A 20,455-nucleotide genomic window follows, 5' to 3' on the forward strand; every position below is an offset into this window, starting at 1 on the left:
GGGACACAGCAGGTAAGGGGACATGGTGGGGTGGCCCCATCTCATACTCAGCCCCCCCATGAGCAACACACAAACCCCAGGAGAAGCTCCACGATAAATAAGCATTTAAATTAATTAAATTAAACTCCCCCCACCCCACCCAAAAGGCCCCTGCGGACCCCAAGGCCAGGCACCTCGGGGTACCCCCAGCCAAGGGGGGGGCTGCGGGGACAAGCCCCCGCGCCAGCGCTAAGGCACAGGATGGGGCCGCCGAGGAGAAAGGAAATAAAAAGAGGGGGAATTAAATATTCGGGGGGGGGGGGGGGGGGGGGGGAACCTGGGCAGGGAGGAGGTGACATGGACCCCCCTGAAGGCTCCTGCTCCCTGGGGGGATCCCAGGACCCCCAAATCAGCCCCTCAGTGGGGCCCTCGTCCGAATAGGAGGGAATTAAGTGTAAGAGCCCAGGGGAAAGGCTCCTGACCTCCCTTTGCCTCCCAGGCCCGCTGGGAGGGCAGACCCCACCCCAAAACCCCCCTTTAAGTCCTTGATAGCATCAGTGCATCGGTAGGAAAAGGCTCCGGGTAGGATGCGGGGGCTCCCTGCGCCCCCCCACCTCCGCTGAGGGTACCCGCGGTCCAGCACAGGCTCCCCAGCAACAAGAGTCCCACGAGGGCAGGGTGAGGGGATGATGCTCTCGCCGGGTTCTGGCCGTGCTGGTGTTGGTGTCCCCCTCCACTGGGGGATGTGGTCCCTGCGCAGCCCCCGGGGCCTTCAGAAGTAGGTGAGGTTCCTGATGAGGCCCAGCTCCAGCATCCGTTTGATGGCCACTGCCTCGTGTGAGACGTTGTGCTCCGATGCCTACAGGACACAACATGGGTGAGACCCATATTCCTTCTGCGCCTTCCCAGCCTTCCGCCTTACCCATCCCACCAGCACTGAGGGGAGCTGATGCCTTCACCTCAAGCGAGAAGCCCCCCCAAAAGGAGGAATAAAACCCTCCCAGCCCCTTCACATCAGCCAAACCCAAATCTCCACCATGGCTTTAAAAATCATCTAATTTCTCCTCACACATCAACACCCATCATGGAAGGGGAGTAAGGGGTCCCCGTGGGGAAGAGTATCTCACACTGCTTAGTGTCATTCTTAGGGCAAAATCCCCATCCTAGGGGGGAAATAGGGGTTAACATGAGCGAAGTGGAGGGCTAACACATACCGCCATGGACTTGAGTGTGATCTGTTCATAGTAGTGAATGGTCTGCTTCTTGTTGGCCGAATCAGGGTAGCCAAAGCCTGCGATGTGCACCAGGTCACAGAAGTGCAGTGCCAAGGTGATGGCCAACAAACCCGTGGTGGGCTTCTGGAGGGAGAGGGCAGAGGAAAAGGCTTACAAAGAGTCGTGGCCTTCACCGAGTTGCACCATGGAGGCCATCACCCCTCAAGGGGGGTGTATGGGGAACAGCCATGCCACCCCCTTACCTGTTTGACCTTCCGTGGCTGCTTCATGGGGAGGTTGAGCAGTTTAGCAGCAGTTACTTCCATGTAATAAGGGTTGAGGATGCGGACTTGCTCCGGGTTGGCATCCCAGATCAACGGGGGCTGTTTCCAAAACCCTTTCCGCACCTGCAAGAGGATAGAGATGTGTCCCAGTTAGAGAGGAAGGACTCCAAGGGTGGGCTGGGATGAAGGTTGGACTTGGTTCCCCACCATGCTTACCCTCTTCTTGTCATTGAGAATGGCCTCCATCCACTGGAAGTCCATGGGCTTGAAGGGCACCAGCACCAGCAGTGTGTCAGGGTTGTTCTCTGTCCTGGGGTTGAAGTGGGCGGACTCCGGGTAGAAAAGGCGCATGGTGGTCTTGGAGCCCACATCCTGCTCGTAGCCATGGACCGGGGCATTGTTCAGCCTTGAGGGGGGACAGGGGGACATCAGAGGCATCAACCCCATCTGCTGGTGGCACCGGGGAGGGATCAGTGGGACGGACACAGGGCCGTACCTGATCACAACATCGTACGTGTTGATGGTCTCCCCCATGGAGCTGTTGCGGAGCCGGTGGCCATTGCCCACCACCGCGCACCTCCGGCACTTCAGTCTGCAGGAGAAAAGCCCCTTCTCAACCAGACCTGCTCCAAAACCAAGGTGGGTTTAACCCCCAAGGGAGGGGGCTTTAACCCACAAAGCTTCCCATGCTCCATCCAGCAGCCCTGGGTTGCCGAGGTTCATTTTGCCCCAGATCCATGATAGGCAAATTCCCACCCCACAAGAGAGCGATGAGGAGACAGAAAAGGCCCTGAACCCACCCCAGTGTTACCTCTGGATGCTTTCGGGCAGGGAGTAATGGGTTATTGACAGCAAGCGCAGGAGGACTTCTTCTGCAAAGCAAGGGTGAGGAGAAGGTGAGGAAGGCAGCTCCTGCCTGCTACAATGGGTGCTGCCCCATCCTTACCAGATACCTCTTGCCACTATCCCAGCTCTGGGCACATAATCCTTTGCTTAATAAAGCCTGGCCCACCCTAAACCATAGGAGAGGGACAAAGGCAAGTAGATAAGTGCTGTAACAACTAGAAAGCAAGCAAGCTATTTGGGGGGTAAAGGGGAAGACAGCACTGCCCCAAAAATCAACCTGCAGCTGGTTTTCAGAAGAGGCAATGAAACCCCGAGGAAGCAGCAGCACAACCAGAAACCCAATGCTGAGGCTCACCGCTTCCTTTAGTGCCATAGGGCAGCTCATAGAGCGACGGAGTCTTCACCCAAAAGTAGTCCTTCAGCTGCAAGAAGAGCGGGTGGTCCCTCGTGTAACTGCCAAGGAGCAAAGGGATGGTGAGAGCGGGATGGGGAGGAAGGGCTCTGCTTTCCCCTCTAACCCAACACTCACTTCCCGATGAGCTGCGCCGCTTTCCTCTCCACCTCCCCGAGGGGACACATCGTCTTGTTTTCTTGCACAGGGAAATAAAAGCTGTAAAGAAAGAGGTTAAAACAAGACATAAATGCTGCCTGCTCCGCTGCATCCCTGTCCTGGCATGGGGGCTTGAATTCAATGGGAATGAAGGGCAGATATTGCCCACCAGATTTAAGCTCTGCTTATTTGCTGGGCTTGCAGCTTTGCATCAGAAGAGGTCTCTCTTGCTCTGCTCACAGACCTCACGCTGTTTTCCCTACCTCCACCACGGGGCTGGGAACAGGGAAGGGTTTTCCCCTTCTTCCTGGGCTCAGAAAAACACTGGCACTTGCCAAAAACCCCCACAGCTCCTAAGCCTAACACACACCAAGGGGGAACCTCATAACGTGTCCCCCCCCTCCTCTGGCATCAGCCAGCCCCGCAGTCCCCTAGGATCCAGCAAGATGATGCTCCAGCATCCCTGCATGGGCTGGGCAGGAGGATGCTGCCTCCAGAGAGCGAAGGAAAGGGCAGGATGTCCTTTAAATTGGAATAAAAGCCACTCACAGCTGTATGTACCTGTCTTCCCGGTAGATAGAGTACCAAACCATCACCAGAAACAGCGCCAGCACCCCGAGTATCTTCCCTCCTGCATGTCAAGGGGTGGAGGGAGAGAGAAAAACACCATCAAGCTCGTACCCTGAGTTCTGGATGATGGGATATGGGGATGCCCTGGTAGATCCAGGATTGCACAGCTATCCCCAGGGAGCAGCAGGGCCCAGCTGGCACAGTCACCCCCATCCAGAACAGAGCCAGGGTGGTTTTGTCCTGGATCCAAAGGCTTCCCTGTCGCTTCCTCCTGCCCAGTGTGCGTCAAAGGCCACACAAGAGCATACCTTTCTTCAGGTGTCTCCACCCCCTTTTGTTACCACAAAGCCCGAGCGCTACCGTGTGCCCAAGCCCAGACTCCAAAAATCCCACCATGATGCCCCAGTACTCCATCACCCAACTGGAGCTGCAGCAAAGCAGCATCCGACCCCCTCCAAAGCCAAATTTCCACATGCAAACCCCCCTGAAACCCTTCATTCCCAGTTGAAAAAGGGAGATGGGACCTTCCCCATGGAACTCACGGGACTTGTTGATCATTTTTATCAGCAGGAGAGGCATCAGGCGAGGGCCGGAGCTCTCATTGTGGCTGCCGCTGGTCACCTGGCAGAGGGAGAGGGATAGGCATTGGATGAGGTCCAAACCCATTGATGCCATCCCCAAACACCCTGTCCAAGAGGTATCTGCAACCCCAGACAAGCAGGTATTAGGGCTTCCTGATGTATTTCTATTTAAACCCCCGTTTCTCTGCCCTGCAGAGGTGGTTTGATTTATACAGTTTATATAAGCCAGGGTCCCAGGGAGCCTCAGCCATACAGGTTGAACACCGAAACGAGGAACAAAAGAGAAGAGAATCAAAGAGGAAGAACAAGCCCCCATGGGGGTTTCAACCACAACACCCCAAAGCACCCAAGTCAATGACCTGGGGGCCAAGTTTTAAGCCCAGCCCTGGCTCAAGCGATCAACCAACACCAGCCACCACAAAAGCCAAACAAGCCACCACCGCGCCAGGCAGAAGGGACAGGATTGGGGTCAAAGCAAAGAGCAACACGTACTTGGGGAACCTCCAATGCCTTCGATTCAACCATCCTGGCCTGGGCAAAGGGGGATGCTGCAACCTTAATGTACACTCAAACGCCAGCCAGGGATGTGGGGTGATTTTTTTCTTCCTCCAAAACCTCTTGCTCCTGGAATAAGGGAGCAAAGAGCCCAGCTCGGAGCCACCCTGGCACCCACCACAACACAGCAACGATAGAGAACAGACTTACCAGCTGGGAGGTAGTTTGGGGTACATGGGAGACTTTGCGCCCTGATAAACCGCACCCCTAGGATATATCCCAGGTCAGAACTGGGCTTGGCTTTGCCAGCCCATAACTGAGCTTCTCCCTGCTCACAACCAGCCACGTCTCAGAGGAGGAGAGGGTGAGGAGGTGAGGGCGAGGAGGTGGTAAATGCCCAGCCAAGAGGAAAGGAGCACGCCCAGGCCAGCCATGGAAATCCTGGTCTCCGAGGGATTAGTCACCTTGTTGAAGGGGGGACATGACCCATCTCAGCACCTCACCCTGCCTAACGAAGCACTGCTAATGAACACGGTATATGCCACCCACAATGGCTACGTGTTCAGCCAGACAAGAATCAGTCAAGAGGAGTGGTTTGGGTGGGGGCAAACTGTATCAAGAACAAGGAGAAATGGGACCGAAAATGAGCCCACCAGAGCCAGGCTCTTTCAATCCTCATCCCGGGCTCCCGAAATGAAAAGGGCAGGAAGGTCAAATAGTTAAAAAGGGCAGGTAGGGCAATTAAAAGGGAATGAAGGACAATTAAGCCCTGTTACAGGCAACAGGACGGGATAGAGAGCAAAGAAAGCTGCGGCCATTTGGCAACAGGGGAGGGGAACAGGTGAGGTGGCACCCTTGGAACCCCCTTCTCCTCCATAAAACATGGATATCGAACCCCTTCCCGGTGAATCGTGCCCAGCTCAGTCCATCCATCACTTGGAAACCCCAGGAAAGGGAAACAAAATCCCACTGCCATCCCCAGCTCTCATCCTGCATTGGTGTATCTGGCTCCCTCCCAGCTTGGGAAGGAAAGGGAGGATTAAATCCACAGGTTTAAGCAAGCAGGGATGAGGACCTGGGGTGGTCTCACCCTTTTATACGTTAGATTTGCTTGAAAACAACAAAATCAGGGGAAATTAAGAAGCACCTTGTGTTTTCCTGGGGTTATTTCCTAGCAAAACTGGCCACAAAAGTCCCCGAGGCAAAATCAGCCACCACAGCCCAGGGCTGGTGATGCTCCTTGGGCAGCCTGGGCATCCCCATTCACCAAGCCAAGCATTCGGAGCTGAACTTAGCACCAAATTCACCCCCAGCTCTCTCCTCCAGCGCCAAATCACCCAACTGAGCTTCTCACCACCTTAAGACAGTGGGAAAATCCATTCTCACCCCCGTGTTTGCCTTTATACACCGCCTGATGTATTCTTTTAAGGCTTTATGATCCCTTCAAAGGCTTGTGTGCACAGGCTGGGCCTGATGCAAAACTTATCTAAAGCAAACAGTTAATAACTCTCAAGGAAAACAAATACTGTTTAAGCAAGCGTTTGGGGAATGCAGAGCAAAACAGAGCACACCCAGGCTGCCCCCGAGCCCAGGCCAAGGCGGAGGTGCTTTTGGAATGAAGTCAAGCACCCCCCAGCCTTGTGCTACCAGATCTGCAGCCCAAACAAGAGTGGCTGCTGAGAAGCAGGAAGGTCTCAACACCCCAAGACAGCTCCCTCCATCCTTGAAGAGACAGTGGGGGAGCAATGCTAAAGGGTCCTGCTGGTCCCTGCAGCACCCTCAGACCCTGCAGCATCCCTGTCTCACTAGAGCATTCCTGGTCCCCTACATCATCCTCAGACCCCAACAGCATCCCTGTCCCACTACAGCATCCCTGGTCCCTCACAGCATCTTGGAGCATCCCTGCCCCACTACAGCATCCCTGATCCCCCCACAACATCCCTGTCTCACTACAGCACCTCTGAGGCCCCCAGAGCATCCTCAGACCCTGCAGCATCTCTGGTCCCATCCGGCAGGGCAAGATTCAGCACTCGCCCTTCTCATGGAACAAGCAAACATGCCTCGACCACAGCTCCCCATGGGTTTGGTCCAGGGCATTGCCTCCCGTGCCGTACTCCAGGGCTGGAAGGAGAATTCCAGGTGGATTCTGGTCCCCACGCTTGGAAGCAGCAACTGGAAAAGCCCCTCCCTTTGATGTCTCGGCAACGAACCGCCATAGAACCGTGGGGTGGAATGTTAGTGCCGCCCAAAGGGCATGGAACCCCTGCTGCATCTCGTGTTCCCAGCCAGGCCTCCCTTTCCCCAGCCCAGCATTTCAGGAAAGCCCCATCCCCAGCATGCTGTGGAGGCATCTCCTGGTGAAGCACTTCATGGGTTTCCCAATCTCCTTCAGGCATAGAGCGGGGTTTTGCTTCCCACCCTCGGAAAGCCCCATGGGGACCACCTGCTGTGTGTGTGTGACCTCAGAGGAGCTCATCCCTGTATCTACAGCCATCTGCCCTCAACAGCTTCAGATTCATGGATTTCAGTCACATCAACCCATGAAGTGGCAGCAGGCATCAGTTGAGTTGCTCCCAACCATGTTTGGGGGAAAAGAAGTTAATGCCTTTAAAGCCACGGAGTGAGCACAAATGTGGTGGGTGAATATAAATCCCCCCCAACCTCACCCTGGCACAGGAGGATGGTGATCTCAGCCAAGCATCCATGGACCAGCAGTGAAAGCTCTTGGTACTTTTACGTTTCCATGGTAACCCAAGGATGGAGGAGATGAAGCATGACATAACAATGACACAACAATGACACCTCTCCCATGCTCACATCATCCCATGTCTGTAGGGCATGGAGGTGCTGGTCCAGCTTCCCTGGAGTGAGCACCTCCAAAAGTTCATTCCAAAAAAAAATCCTCAGGCATTTATTTTTAGCTGGATTTGGAGGGGATCACACCCAAGCAATGGATGTAGTCCCTAGGGATTCAAACACAGCAGCAAGAACCAAAGGGAGACAGACAGCACAGAGAGCAGAGATCCCTTTAACTTCCCCTTGGAGCAGCTCTGCTCTGGAGCCAGGCTGAGAGAGCTGGGCTGAGTCAGCCTGGAGAAGAGAAGGCTCCTGAAGGGGAGACCTTAGAGCAGCTCCAGTGCCTGAAGGGGCTGCAGGAAACCTGCCTTTGGGCAAGGGCCTGTAGGGACAGGCCAAGGGGAATGGCTTTAACCTGCCTGAGGGGAGACTGAGATGAGCTCTTAGGCAGAAGCTCTTCCCTGTGAGGGTGCTGAGGCACTGGCACAGGGTGCCCAGAGAAGCTGTGGCTGCCCCATCCCTGGCAGTGTTCAAGGCCAGGTTGGACACAGGGGCTTGGAACTGGATGAGCTTTAAGGTCCCTTTAACCCAAACCTGTTTGATTCTATGACTGCAGCCAGACCATCTCTTTCAAGCTTTCAGAGAGCCTCGCAGGGACCAGCAGGACAGATCCTACGCTCCATTTTGAGGACAACCACTGGGGATGCAGTTTGCAGCCCTAGGATAACGCAAGCCCCATCCCATGGGTGCTTTCCCTGCGGTGGGGCTGGGATTGCCAGAGGAGCCTGGCAGATGCTGCTGTACCCCCCACGCTGCCTCAGCTGCATCCTGCCCTGGCAAAGCCATCACGTACTGAAGCCTGAACACAACGTGGGAGGCAGCCGGGGGGGGATGCTCCAGGGAAAGGATCCAGCGAACTCAAGGTGCTGCTTGGGCTTGGCAGAGCATCAAAGGCACCCAAACCTCCGGCCTGGCATCCCAAAGCTGCTGCTAGCTCCAGGTGCTTGGGGATTATCTTTTGTCTAAGATGGGAGAAAAACCATGTGGGATTGCAAACAACCACCCGTGCAGCCTAAAAGTCAGTAGGGTCTGTATATGATCCCCCTCCAAGGGATGCTGTGGTGGTAGAGGGATGCTGACAGAGAGCAATTGCAGGAGCACAACCTGCAAGCACAGGGCTGGGGGGATGTAAAAGGTCATCCGGATGTGGCGCTGCAAAAATGAATCCCATTTGACACTGGACATGGTCACAGCAAACAGAGCACCAGCCCATTCTGCTGGTACCCATATTTATCCTGTTTTAAGAGCCCTGCAAGTCAGTTCAAAGGAATCTTAATTGCTCCTTAATAGAAGCTGTTGCCTTAGCCCATGGTATCTCAGACACACAATAACCCAGCCAAAGGTCTATGACAGGACTGAAAACAAACCTTTTCATCATGTCAGCTGGAACAAAAACATTTACCCGTGATGAGGGTGCTCGGGAGGAGGTGGCAACAGCAAATAAGGCAGGGCAAGTATTTCCATGGTGGCAGGTCCTCCGAATGAATCCGGGCTGCTCCTACCTTTTCATAGCACTTGGTTTTAACATGCCCAGGAGTCAAAACCCAGTTCAGGTTTTCATTTAGTCCTGGCAGCAGGAAGACACAGGGACGGGACACAGATCCCTTCCTACAGCACTGCATGGGCACACCTGAGTATCCCATGCCTCTGGGATAATCCCATGGCATGAAAGGAGCTACATGGCTACTCCTCAGTGTGTAAGGCTACGTTGTTATAGGTTAAGGCTGTAAGGCTGTAGGTTATTATAGGTGAAGGAAGCCTTTCTCCACTGCCTGCTTCCCCAGGAGCAGTGGGCAAAGCATCCATAGGGATGCAAACAATCAAGGGAAGTCAAAATTTAAACCAAAGTGCTCCAACCACCTCCAACCCAAACTGAAGCAATGCCCAGATTCAACCTCAGCTCCCCAGGGAAAACGGGTGGGAAATTCAGGGATCTCAAGCCCCACGGGATGAGTTATCCCACAGGCAGAGGCTTTTGACTACAGGAGTCCCTTTTGAGGGTTCAAAAGCTGCCTGCCCAGTCACATTCCCCTTTGCAAGGCTCTAAGTGCCACCTTAACCCCCAACCGCAGCAGCCCTGCGGTTTCCACACCATTTCCTCCAACACCTCCTGTTTTTCACAAGAAAACCAGCTGATTTTGGGTAGTCCAATCCCCAGGGTAACCCCACCCTTGATCTCAAAACCTCTGTCCCCAAAACCTCTGGGGTGAACCAGATGGATTTAATGGGCTCCATCACTTTGCACCCCCTTGATGCTCCGTTAACCCCAACAGCCACAACAGGAGGAGGATGCTCCTCCTGGGGAGACCTTTTCCAGCATCCCCATCCTTAATCCCATCAGGACAACAAAGGGTACTTACTGTCCGTTCTCTCAGTCCAAGCAGAGCAGGCAGCAGCTCGGTGCGATCTACGAGGCCGTCCTCTCTTCCCCTAGGAAAAGAAGAAGGGAGAACATCCTTAGGGCTACATCAACCCACTGCACCAGTGGGCAAGGGAGGCTTTGCTCAGCAGCCATCTGCATTCTGAGGACCCAGGGGATCCCGAGCGATCCCCACCCAGTGCAGCTCTAAGCACTGGTGGGGAACCAGCAGAAGGGCTCCTCTGAGCCATCACGTGTGGCAGAGGATGTCTGTGCTCTCTGCAATACCACTCACCTCCTCCAGCACTGGCAGCAACCAGAGCCTGGCTTCAAGCTGGTTTTAAGGAGGAAGCAAGGCAGTTCAGAGCCAGCTTTCCCCAACACCTCTTGGCCTTTCCCATTGAAATCCCCTTCCTTGACTTACTCAGATCCTTACGAAGCTGGTGATGCACCCCCTGGGCTGCTTCACAGCTCTCCTGCCTTCCTGCATGGAAGATGCTCCTTAATCCCTCATCTCCAGCATCTCTTCCCCCAAAAACCTTTCAAAATCACACCCCCTCACCTGGCACTGTAACATCCTTATGACTTGTAATATCCTTATGATTTGGGGAAGGAAAAACCCCACTGAGAAGCTGCTGCACACAGATACTCTCTTGCCGTGCTGCCTCTGGGAGAAAAGCCCCTCTGCAGGGTCAGCTGCCCTGCATCCAGCTTGATTACCCCAGCTAATGAGAAACACCTGGAGTGAAGCAAGCCCATTGCTATCTCAGTTAACAGTCAGCTGTGCTCTTCCTCCTTGTGCCAGGGGGATGGATATGGGATGGTGGGATTCACGGCTCTCCCCCCTCAAAAAGCACTAAAGGAACAATCTCAGCCCAGTTTAGTTCAAGGAAGAGTGATGGAGATGGCGAAGGGTGGTTTGGACAGGACCAGCAAGGTGCTCTCCACAGCTGGTGCTTGAGCCCTGCAGAGAAGATGCTTCCAAGGGGAAACTGAAGGACAGGAGGTTTCCTTACCTCTCTCCATCTCTTCCAGCTGGGAAAAGCAAAGATAAGAGATGCTGGTGGCTGCCAACACAGTGCAAGCCCTCCCCAAGGCATGCTTCACTCTTAATGCTCCCTTTATTTTAACAAAGGGGTTACATCCTTGTGCAAGGGATGGGGAAGCACACTGAGCATCTCTGAGATGGTTCCTCCTATCATGGAGGCTAGGTGCTTTTCCCCAGGGACCAGGCTTTCCACAAATGCTCTGGACAACAAGGAACAGCTTCATCCCAGTGCCTTCCCTCCCCGGTTACAGCAGCTCTGCTTTGTCCTACCCCATCATCTGCAGTTAAACCAGCTGGGGCAATCAACAACCAAATCAGATGCACTTGGGGCCACTTTGCAAGTGCCCTAAAGGTTCACCTTTCTGCACCAGGGCCTTTCCAGAAGCCCTGGATCCACTGGAGCATCCAACACTGCTACCAGCAGGGAGCTGTTTCATTTAGACCCATGAATTATGGGATCCACTAATGAGGTTAAACTCTCCCTGTGGAGATCCTGCTAAAGCATGTCATGGTACAGCCCCTGCCCGTGTAGATGAGGATGCTCAGAGCTGTCTGAGGGTGGGCAAGGGGATGCCTCCTTCCCTGCAGCATCCTCCCAGCATGATGCTGTAGCCCAGGATGAGTCTATGATCCCTTAAAGGACATGGGCCCTGCTGGGAGGATCCGAGGTTTTGCCCAAAGCTGGTCTTTCCAGCTCGACTGGAAGATCCAGGATTGCTTCCCAGCCTCCTAAGTGGTGCTCCCAGCCCAAGGTCTAGGATAAACCCATCGCAGTTCAGGCAGCCGCCAGGTTAAGAACTGCGGTCCCCACCACTCGCCTCGGGCAGCTCAACCCATCTGGCAGCTGATCCTGGCAGGAAATGAACGTCTCATATCCCAAAGCCTTCAAAAAAAAAAAGCCCTGAACAAGCTGAATTTTGCTCTTTTCCCTCCCCAGGCTCCCAATAACACTGCTCAGTTTTCCCCCCTTCTATCAGGCTCCATTTAAATACTGATCCTCAAATCTGAGGGGGGAAAAGACGCCTTGTGCTCCCTCCTCAACATCTGCCATTCCACGATGCTCGTGGCTTCGGATGGAAGACAAAAACCCAAAAGGCTGTATCCCTTCCCCTGTTGATGATTAAAGCCAACCAGGATCAGTCCTTTGAAGGGCTCAGCCCCAGTGTACGAGCATCCCTGGGGGGCACAGGCAAGAGCAGGCACACACAAGTCAGGGACAAGGCATCAAATCCCTCCCATCTGTCACAGAATAGTTAGGGTTGGAAAGGACCTTAAGATCATCTAGTTCCAACTGGACCCCCCATAGATTGTTAAGAGGAAGAGGAGGACACAGAGATGGAATTTCTCCCCCTTCCAATGGCCAGACCTGAAGCAAGGCAGCTGTCCATCCACCCGTCCATCGGCGCTCCATCACCAGTCGCCCTCAGTTAAAATGACCTCCCACCAGGGGAGAGAGCAAAAGCCAGGCTGGGAGGGGAGTAAAAGCCAGGTGAGCTCATCCTCCTCCTCCTCCTCTGGAGAGAATATCTCTACTTGGCATGAGCGAGGTGTTTCCAAGCCCGGCACATCCCTCATGTCATCCCAGTCCCTACTGCCCCAGGTCCTGGAGCTTATTCATTCATCAGGTATTTAGTGGGAGATAATCCAGCCACTTCCCAACCATCCAAAGGTGTAATGCCAGTGTGGGATGTGATTTTGGGTAGAGGCTGCCCTGCTGAGCCTCACCTCAGCGGATGCGCCCTGGCCAAAAGAGCATGTAATAGCAACCAGCAGAACCCCCGTCCTCCACCCCAACTGGTTTTATTTATTACCTTGGTCATTTATTACATTTATTAAAAGATTTCTTTAGAAATAATGTTTTATTTTAATATAAAATAATTTAATAAACCTACTTCTATTCAATCCCTGTGAATGGGAAGAAAAGCAAAGCTTCCCAGCCAAGCTGGATTATACTATTATACAACCTAAAAATAAATGAGTGCTATTTAAGGACGAGCCTCCCATCATAAACCACCCCAAAACAAATTCAAACAAGAAATAGACATGAGAAATCACTGCTATTTCCACGCTGGGGTGTTCAGCATCACCCTTCAGACCAAAAAAGAGCCTATTTTGGGTTGATTTCTTAGCAAAACTCTGTTCTTCCAAGAGCAGAGCGTCCTCAGGCTTGATGCCTGCACGCATTTAGGCGAGCCAGGCAAATAAATAATTAAGATTTAAATATGGGTTTGCATAATAGAGATAATCCATCCATTTAACTTGTAAATGCAGGCGGAATTAAGCAGCAGCTTTGTTAATTAGGTAGCAAAGGGGCCTGGGAAGCCCCAGCTTCAGCAGATGCTGGAGGACCATAAGGATGCTAAAAGGGGGGATACAGGGGTTTGGCGGGGTGGCTGAGTAGTGGAGCAGGTTTTATCCCCCCCCTTGCACTAACATTGTGCTGTGCCAGGGGTGAACACCCCATATTTTAGGGTGAACCTTTGCATTCACCCATATTTTTACTGCAATCCCCCAGCTCCTCCGGCTCTTCAGCAGGAGCTGCCTGCACCAGGTGATACCCTGAAACAAAAAAGGCAGCAAAAAAAGAGCCTGAAGTAATATTTTTGGGGACAAATCACATAGTTTTAGGGACAAATCACATATTTTTGAGGACAAATCACCTATTTTGATGCATAACAAGCATGTATCAAAGCTGGGCTCCTGGTCACGCTCTGCTCCCCACATTCCAGACACCAGAACTACCAGACCCCACCTGGGAGCAAAACCTGTTGAGCCCGTACGTGCTCGAACAGACAGCTCTTTGTGGGGTTTTCTTTCTTTTCCCTTCTATTTTTTGTTCTGAAGTGGCACTGGTTATCACACAGGGATGGGCCCGAGGACTTCCTAGCACTTGGCAGCGTTCCTTACACCTTGTTCTCCTTATGCCTTGTTCTCCGCACTAAGAGGCAGCGGCACATTTAACCCCTAAAGCCCTCCATTCACCTTCATCTTTGACACCATCCCACACCCGGGTCCTCCTTCAGTCCTGCATACCTCAATCCACCTGCACCCTCTCTCTGTGTTTTTCCCCTTTATTTCTCACTTGTCACCCCATTTTCCCCCACAAAACCCCATCACTCTCCTCCATTCCCAACCCAGGCGGGTCCAGATCCATCCTCATGCCCGAATCCCCCCCCACAAACCACACAACGGACATGGAGTGATGCCATGATGGCATTTTAACACCCAGAAAGAGCTGGTTTATTACCCACTATGGAGCTGCTTGGCTGGCAGCATGCACAGAGCATCAGCAAAGCCCCCCAACAGTGTTAAAGCATCCTCAATCACTGCTCAGTGTTTTCCTGCCTCAGTTTCCCCCCGTTTTGGGGCTCAGGGAAGCTCTGCAACATGCACAGGGGATGCAGCAGAGACCCCAAGTCCCAAACTCCATCCCAGCTCATATATATATATATACACACACACACATATATATACACACACATGTATGTATATATATTAAAAGAAACATAAAGAAAGCACCCGATGGAAATGTCTCAAACACTTCAAAACCTGACGCAGGATCCAGCCCCTTGTGCAAGGCCAATGAGTCAAGTCACAACCTCTCACCACCAGCATCCAGCTCTGGTTTACAGAGCCATGCGGCTCAGCTGATACCGGGATGCCGAATCCGGCCGGGAGAGCTTGGTCGAGGCTGGGGGAGACATTTTGCAAGGGGAAGAGCCGAAACAGGGCCGGCATCTGGAAGCGATTGGAGGCGAGGAGCCTCTCCCAGGCGCAGCGGGGAATTCCAACGGCGTGAGCTCAGGTTAAAGCCTCCTTCGCAGACCCGGGGTTAGAAAGAAAACCCAAGCTTCAGCACATATAGTTCTAAACCCCCAAATAGCGATGGAAAGGGAGCCAGCTCCCAGCTCAGTCCTACCTGGATGCAGCCTTGTGGTTTAGGTTGATTCTGATTTGCAAGAAACAAAACAGCTCTGAAGAAGAGGAGAAAACTCTCTGTAGATTTGTTGATATAACTTTACAGGCGTGGTGTTGGGAGGAGAGTCCTCCTCTGGCACTGCATCCTTTCAAACAGCCTTGCTTGCGTTACCATGCAGCCCTGCACCATCCATCCCGTGGGACTGCTGTATCCCACAGCTGAGCATCCCTTGCCAGCACACGCTCCAACACACACTGGTCCTTGAATTGCAGTGGATCGGCAAACACAGGAGCATCCCAGCATCGAAGAGCTGATGGAAGATGCCACCCTAGCTTAGGCAGAGAGGTCCTTTGCAAGGAGCCTTTGTTACAGGGACAGGCAGCACCCATGGGTGGTCAGATCATAGCATCACAGAATGGTTTGGGTTGGAAGGGACCTTAAAGCTCCTTCCACTAGAGCAGGCTGCTGAATCCCCTGTGTCCAACCTGGCCTTGAACGCTGCCAGGGATGGGGCAGCCACAGCTTCTCTGGGCACCCTGTGCCAGCGCCTCAGCACCCTCACAGGGAAGAGCTTCTGCCTAAGAGCTCATCTCGGTCTCCCCTCTGGCAGGTTAAAGCAGGATCCGCAGGGAATGTGCAGAATCTGGAATCCAGCACCTACCAAATCCCACAGCCCCCAGACTGCTGCTTCAGCCACGCCATGCACTGAAGGCCCGCATCCTTCCCAGCTCCATCGCTCCCACACACCTTCCCAGGGTCTCAGCAGTCATCATCCCGTGCCAACGGGCAGCACGGCGGAGCCGGAGCATCCGTGAGCTGGCACTGCAGCTCATCGGCCTCCTGCAGACAGCAGCACACATCCTGGAGAGGAGCCGCAGCCCACGCCGGCCCCAAAGCACCCTGAGCATCCGGCAGGCAGGAGCAAACCAGGATGGAGGCTGGCTCCTCCTCTGGTTTCACCAAATCCCTTTCTCCTTCCTCTGAGGAAACTTTCCAGCCCAACCCCGGTCACATGCAAGGGGTCAGCAGCAGAAAATGCGAGAGGTTAGCAGGAACTGGCTTGGGGTTCTTTCCCTCCCAAGAAGAGGCAGGGTTTTCCTAGGAAAAGGTCACTAAAGACCATGAGGATCGCAGCTGGAAGAGGGAGAAGCTGCTGGTGTCCAAGTGCAAGAGGAAGGGAAAGGGGGGTTACGAAGAAACCCCAGAAAAGAGAACGAGAAGTTGCAAAGGCAGAGGGAAAGAGTCAAATCATTTCCTCTTCTGGCTGCACAACCAAAACTGCTCGTGCAAGTGTCCCCTATCAGCGGGTTCCCCGCAGGGATGCAGGGGAAGGTGCTATCCTCTGCAGGAGGAAGGACCACAGCCCTGCTTCTTTACACGCTGTGCCCAGAGAAAACAACCAAAAGGGAGGGAAATGGTGTAAGATAAATTATTCTGTTTTAAAAAGCACAATAGGAAAAGCTCTCGAGAAGAGGCTCGAGTGGGTTTTCATTCCATGGGTGGGCTCTGATCGCTGCTACGCTCCCAGTTCGATTTGACACTCTACTCCACAGTGGACGTCCCTTAAAATTAGTGTCAACAGCCAGTTCCTCCTCTTATGTTTGCACTTGCAGAGCCTTTAATCCTCATGGGATTCAGTGCCTTGCTGTGGAAGTTGCTATTAAACCATTGCCTGGAGCTGGAGGAGCGAGCAGCCCTCTAATGATGGAGATAATGAAGCACGGGGGTTTGGGAGAGTCCAGCAAAGCACACTGATCCCATCCTATAGTTTGTAATGATGTCAGGAGCTCATCATAGGTTAGACATGTTAGGAGCCAAGGTAGCAAGAGGAGACTTCACAGATGCAGGCAGCATCTCCTAGGATGAATCCACCTCCGAGCTTTCTGCTCAAGATCCCGGCTCTTCCCAGGCTGGGATCCGGGATGTGCTACGGAGAGCTGCTATGCAACACAATGGGAATCGCAGCACACCTTGAGGAGCTGAAACACAAGTGGACTCAAGCTACCAGTCCCAGCACAGCTGATCCCTGATCCCAAAGATCCTGCCCAAGAGCAGGGAACAGCACAGACCCCTCGCCTCCTCCAGCCCCTTTGCTAAGCAAAGGGATAAGGTTCTCTCCCTAATGCCTTCTATTCTCCAGGCTGAGCAAGCTCAGCTCTCTCAGCCTGGCTCCATAGGAGAAAGGAAAGCCTCAGGCTCCACCACCAGCCCCTTCATCTCTGAGAGCGGTCAGAGGGAGATCCTGCCATAGAAGCCAGGCAAATTCCCAGCAGGAATCTCCCAGAAGCTATACCACAAAACTTTCATTAGCTCATTTTTACTAAGAGGTGGAGACCAGACTGCACCAACCCACCAGGCATCGGGACAGCACCGGCATCGCTCCATTAACCCGCTGGGAAATCACATCGCATGGCCGATACCCAAGCTGAGGAGCATGGAAAAGGTGCTGGAGGAAGAATTCCCTTTGTTCTTTGCTACCAGAACAGTAAAACCCCATTGGCAGAGATGTGACAGACCTGACATTGAAAGATCAATGGGGAAAGGTCCGGTTGGTCCTTTTTCTGCTGTCTTGGTGCAACCAACCTCATTATTCCCCCAGGAACATGGCTGTCCCATGGGAAAAGGGAGCTCCAAGCCACGTAATGGAGTGCAATGGGGGGGTTATCAATCTTCTGCACCAGGATGTCCAGATCCCACTCTGTCCACACCAGGATCAGTCCCTTCTACCCCTTTGGGATGACCAGGATTTGGAAGCGCCTTCATCAACAGCTCAGAGGATGCTCAGGGATGGAAATATAAAGCACAAGACCACCTAAATCAATCCCACAGCCCACAGCCTCATCCTGAGCATGGGGCACATCCTCCCCTCCCCGGGGCCTCCAGCAGGATTTTCCCATCCTTTCACTGGCACCCAGGCATTAAAATCGCACATACCCATCCCAACGAGCAGTTGGGAGGTGCCAGGATCAATCCTGCCTGGGGCCTGGGGGTGGGTACTCTCTCCTTACAGATAGCTGTGTGTAGGAATGATGCCCAAGGTTGGATTATCCCAGCAAGACGCTGGGGTTTTGTTTTGCCGGGGATGGCATCGTGAGAGCAATGGGGGGAATTTCCCACCTGGAAGCTCGACCGTGCTCGACCGCACTAATTAATTACATTCATTAGATAAATAATAATAGCAAAACACAGAAATAAAGCTGCTTTCCATCATGCCACACTCACTGCGACATCCACACCAACGGCATAGGATGCATCAGTGGGGGTCCAAGCATTGGTTTAATGGGGGGGTCCCCCCATATCCCCAATTTGCATCTCCCCGTACATGCAAAACCCACATGCAGGCAGCGCTGCCTGTTCTGCCGCCTTCCAGCACATCGCATATCCCAACCCCTCCAAGACCCCCCCAAAAATACCCAAAACGGGATTTTCCTCGCCTCCCCCCCCCCCCCTTCCCAATCCCATTTTGCTCAATCCCAGCGGTTGGATTTGTAGCGGAGACCCGGACACGGGGGGGGAGCAAGAAAAAGAGAAGGACCCCCCCCGCCATAGACAGGCTGCGGACTCACCATGGGGCGAGCGAGGGGGGCTGCGGGAGGCGGCGGGGATCGGGGCGGGATGCGGAGCCGGCCAGGAGCCGGGCGGGCGGGCAGGGAGCGGGCACGCTTGCGCACAGCGCCGGGAGGGAGGGATGGAGGGAGGGAGGGAGGGAGGGAAGAGCATCCCGGGGGCTGGAAGCAGCCGGCCCCGCCATCGGGGAGGTGGGAGAGGACAATTCCCCCCCTTCCATTCCCAGCTGGAAATCACAGCGCTGGGAGCAACCCCGTCATTGGCACAAATCTCAGCCCAAGTAAGAGCAGCTCACAGCAAATTAATGTGGTTTGGTTTCGGGTTTTTTTTGCGGGGGGGGGGGGGGGTGTGTCGCACCGTTCCCCCATCAAATCCACCGTAAAATGATGCTGTGCCTAAAATCACCGATTTAAGATTTAAGGGGGATTTTTGTTGCTTGTTTCCCTGCAGAGAAATTAATCCCCACCTCAGTGTCCCACGGGATTCTCATTTCTATTCCCATCATCATCACTACACACGAACTCAGCAGCCAGCCCCCTCAAGGCATTCATTTCAACAGTCCAAACACCATCCCTCCTGTGCTCGGGTGGGTTTTGCCAATCTCAAAGACAATATTAACACTGATTTTTAATTAGGAAATAATGTGGAATATTGGCCCTGGAGCAGGCAGTGAATTTTATTCCTCTTTATTGGGCTGGAAAGCAAGAGATTGATGGAATGGGGAGGGAAGCAGCACACTTTGAAGACCAAGGCTGGTGCCAATTGATAAAATACCTGCTGAGCTGATGGCTCTGGCCTTGCCAAGGCTCATTGAACAACTACATCAGTATTTGAAGAGCATCCTCATCTCGAGGATGGGGCTTCCTTGCCCATAAGAAGTGAAGCAACAGGGCAGAGCTTTACCCGTGGTGACAGGCAAAGACCTTGTAATTAGTCTTTAATTGCCACTGCCTTGTCAATGATGCTGGGGTAATTAGTGGGGCCACAGCTCCGCAGGGGGGGAGCTGAGATGTGCTTGAGGGATGTTGAGCCCCTTTGGTCTCTTGTGTTCCCCCACTCTGTTTATTGCATCTGAAAACAATAAGCGGTGTTCAATAAGCGCCAGCAATAATAATGCATCCCAAATGTCTATTTTTACCATGCCCCCAAGACACAGCATTAAAAGAGGCTGCAAAGCTTCCCTTCCCAGGATATTCTCACTCCCTCCCGGTAGGATGGGCTTGCTTTGGGGTGATGCCTTCATCCCCCTGCAGCTTGGGGCAGCATCAAGAGGACCCAGAGCAGAGATGCCAACCCACCATCAGAGAGCTGCTGTGCCTGACTCTCTGTATCCAAGAGGTCCCAATGGTGGAGCTTGAGCTCCACCAAGGCTTGAGTAAACCATGGTCCCATGCCAAGGGGCACACAACAGCCGCATCCACTCTAGTCAAGTCTTGGGTGGACCCAAAGGCCACCAAAGAGCTTCTTTCAGTGGCCACCATAGCTCCAAGAGACAAAGTGTCTTTGGGAAGCACATTTGCTGCCTTAGCAGAATGGCACAAGCTTCCACTGGGTAGTTAGTCATTGCTAATGACTACACCCTGCCCTAATATTCCACTTACAAAGGATAAATTGCAGTTAGATTAATTCAGCATGAAGAGAGCCAGGTGATTTGTAGAGGAAAAGAAGGGGATAAAAGAAACTTCCTGGCTGTTTGAGCAGTGATTTGTAAGGAGCTCTGCCACCGCCCAGCCCAAAGCTGTTCGACAATTACACGGATACAAGGGTTTAGAAGACACAGTGAGGAACAGAGCTGTTCTCTCTCTGAGGTTTTGCCATCCCGGGGTTGGCCTCACGCCATCACCACAGCCAAAACCCTCCCAAAAGGGTGACAAGGACAAGGCAGGAGCCAGGCAGCCATGGTCTGTTCACAAAGGAGAAGGGGGTGCCCTCAGACAGGCTCACAGCATCTGCTCCGGAAGGACAAGAATGGGGCAATTCATGGCCAGCACAAGCCACCTTTGTCCTGCAACCACCTCGGCCTCACCCTTCCTCAACCCATGGCCTGGAAGTGCTGGTCTGGCTCTGCAAACCCAGTCCCAGGACCTCAATAAGTGCTTTGAAGGCCCTAGCCATAGGGCCATCAATATGCATCCCCCTGACCTCTTCTCCTGGGGTCCTGGTCTCCATGGGTCCCATGTGCTCCAG

At 53.4% G+C, this 20,455-nt stretch overlaps 1 protein-coding gene across 16 annotated transcripts; it reads right to left on the bottom strand.

Annotated features, from left to right (window-relative positions):
- Positions 1 to 87: 87 nt before the first annotated feature.
- On the bottom strand, positions 88 to 18,373 carry ST3GAL4 (ST3 beta-galactoside alpha-2,3-sialyltransferase 4). Of its 16 annotated transcripts, none has more exons than XM_062608793.1 (12): positions 18,268 to 18,373; positions 9,736 to 9,805; positions 4,517 to 4,648; positions 3,986 to 4,064; positions 3,423 to 3,504; positions 2,853 to 2,933; positions 2,679 to 2,776; positions 2,289 to 2,349; positions 1,694 to 2,069; positions 1,457 to 1,600; positions 1,194 to 1,337; positions 88 to 838 (listed from the first exon to the last, which is right to left on the bottom strand). In XM_062608793.1, the coding sequence occupies exons 3-12, from the start codon at positions 4,547 to 4,549 to the stop codon at positions 752 to 754; spliced, it is 1,185 nt and encodes a 394-aa protein (XP_062464777.1). In that variant the 5' UTR covers positions 4,550 to 4,648; positions 9,736 to 9,805; positions 18,268 to 18,373; the 3' UTR covers positions 88 to 751. The 16 variants fall into 16 exon arrangements, with proteins under 16 accessions (XP_062464777.1, XP_062464783.1, XP_062464775.1 ...); XM_062608799.1 differs by lacking the exon at positions 18,268 to 18,373 and adding an exon at positions 15,449 to 15,745; XM_062608791.1 differs by lacking the exons at positions 4,517 to 4,648; positions 18,268 to 18,373 and adding an exon at positions 15,449 to 15,684 and having other exon boundaries at positions 1,694 to 1,883; positions 1,974 to 2,069; positions 3,435 to 3,504.
- Positions 18,374 to 20,455: the final 2,082 nt, after the last annotated feature.

The sequence above is a fragment of the Pezoporus occidentalis genome, unplaced genomic scaffold (genome assembly GCF_034315485.1).
Source record: "Pezoporus occidentalis ecotype Australia unplaced genomic scaffold, CSIRO_AGI_Poc_V1 ctg130, whole genome shotgun sequence".
NCBI classification, from domain to species: Eukaryota; Metazoa; Chordata; class Aves; order Psittaciformes; family Psittacidae; genus Pezoporus; species Pezoporus occidentalis.

Excerpts from the sequence above, each read along its gene's own strand:
- ST3GAL4 (XM_062608788.1), bottom strand. The coding sequence starts at position 15,609 with ATGCTCAGGGTGCTTTGGGGCCGGCGTGGGCTGCGGCTCCTCTCCAGG. Across the intron at positions 1,601-1,693 it reads TTCTCAATGACAAGAAGAGG|GTGCGGAAAGGGTTTTGGAA; the intron begins GTAAGCATGGTG and ends ATCCTCTTGCAG. Across the intron at positions 839-1,193 it reads TCACACTCAAGTCCATGGCG|GCATCGGAGCACAACGTCTC; the intron begins GTATGTGTTAGC and ends TGTGTCCTGTAG.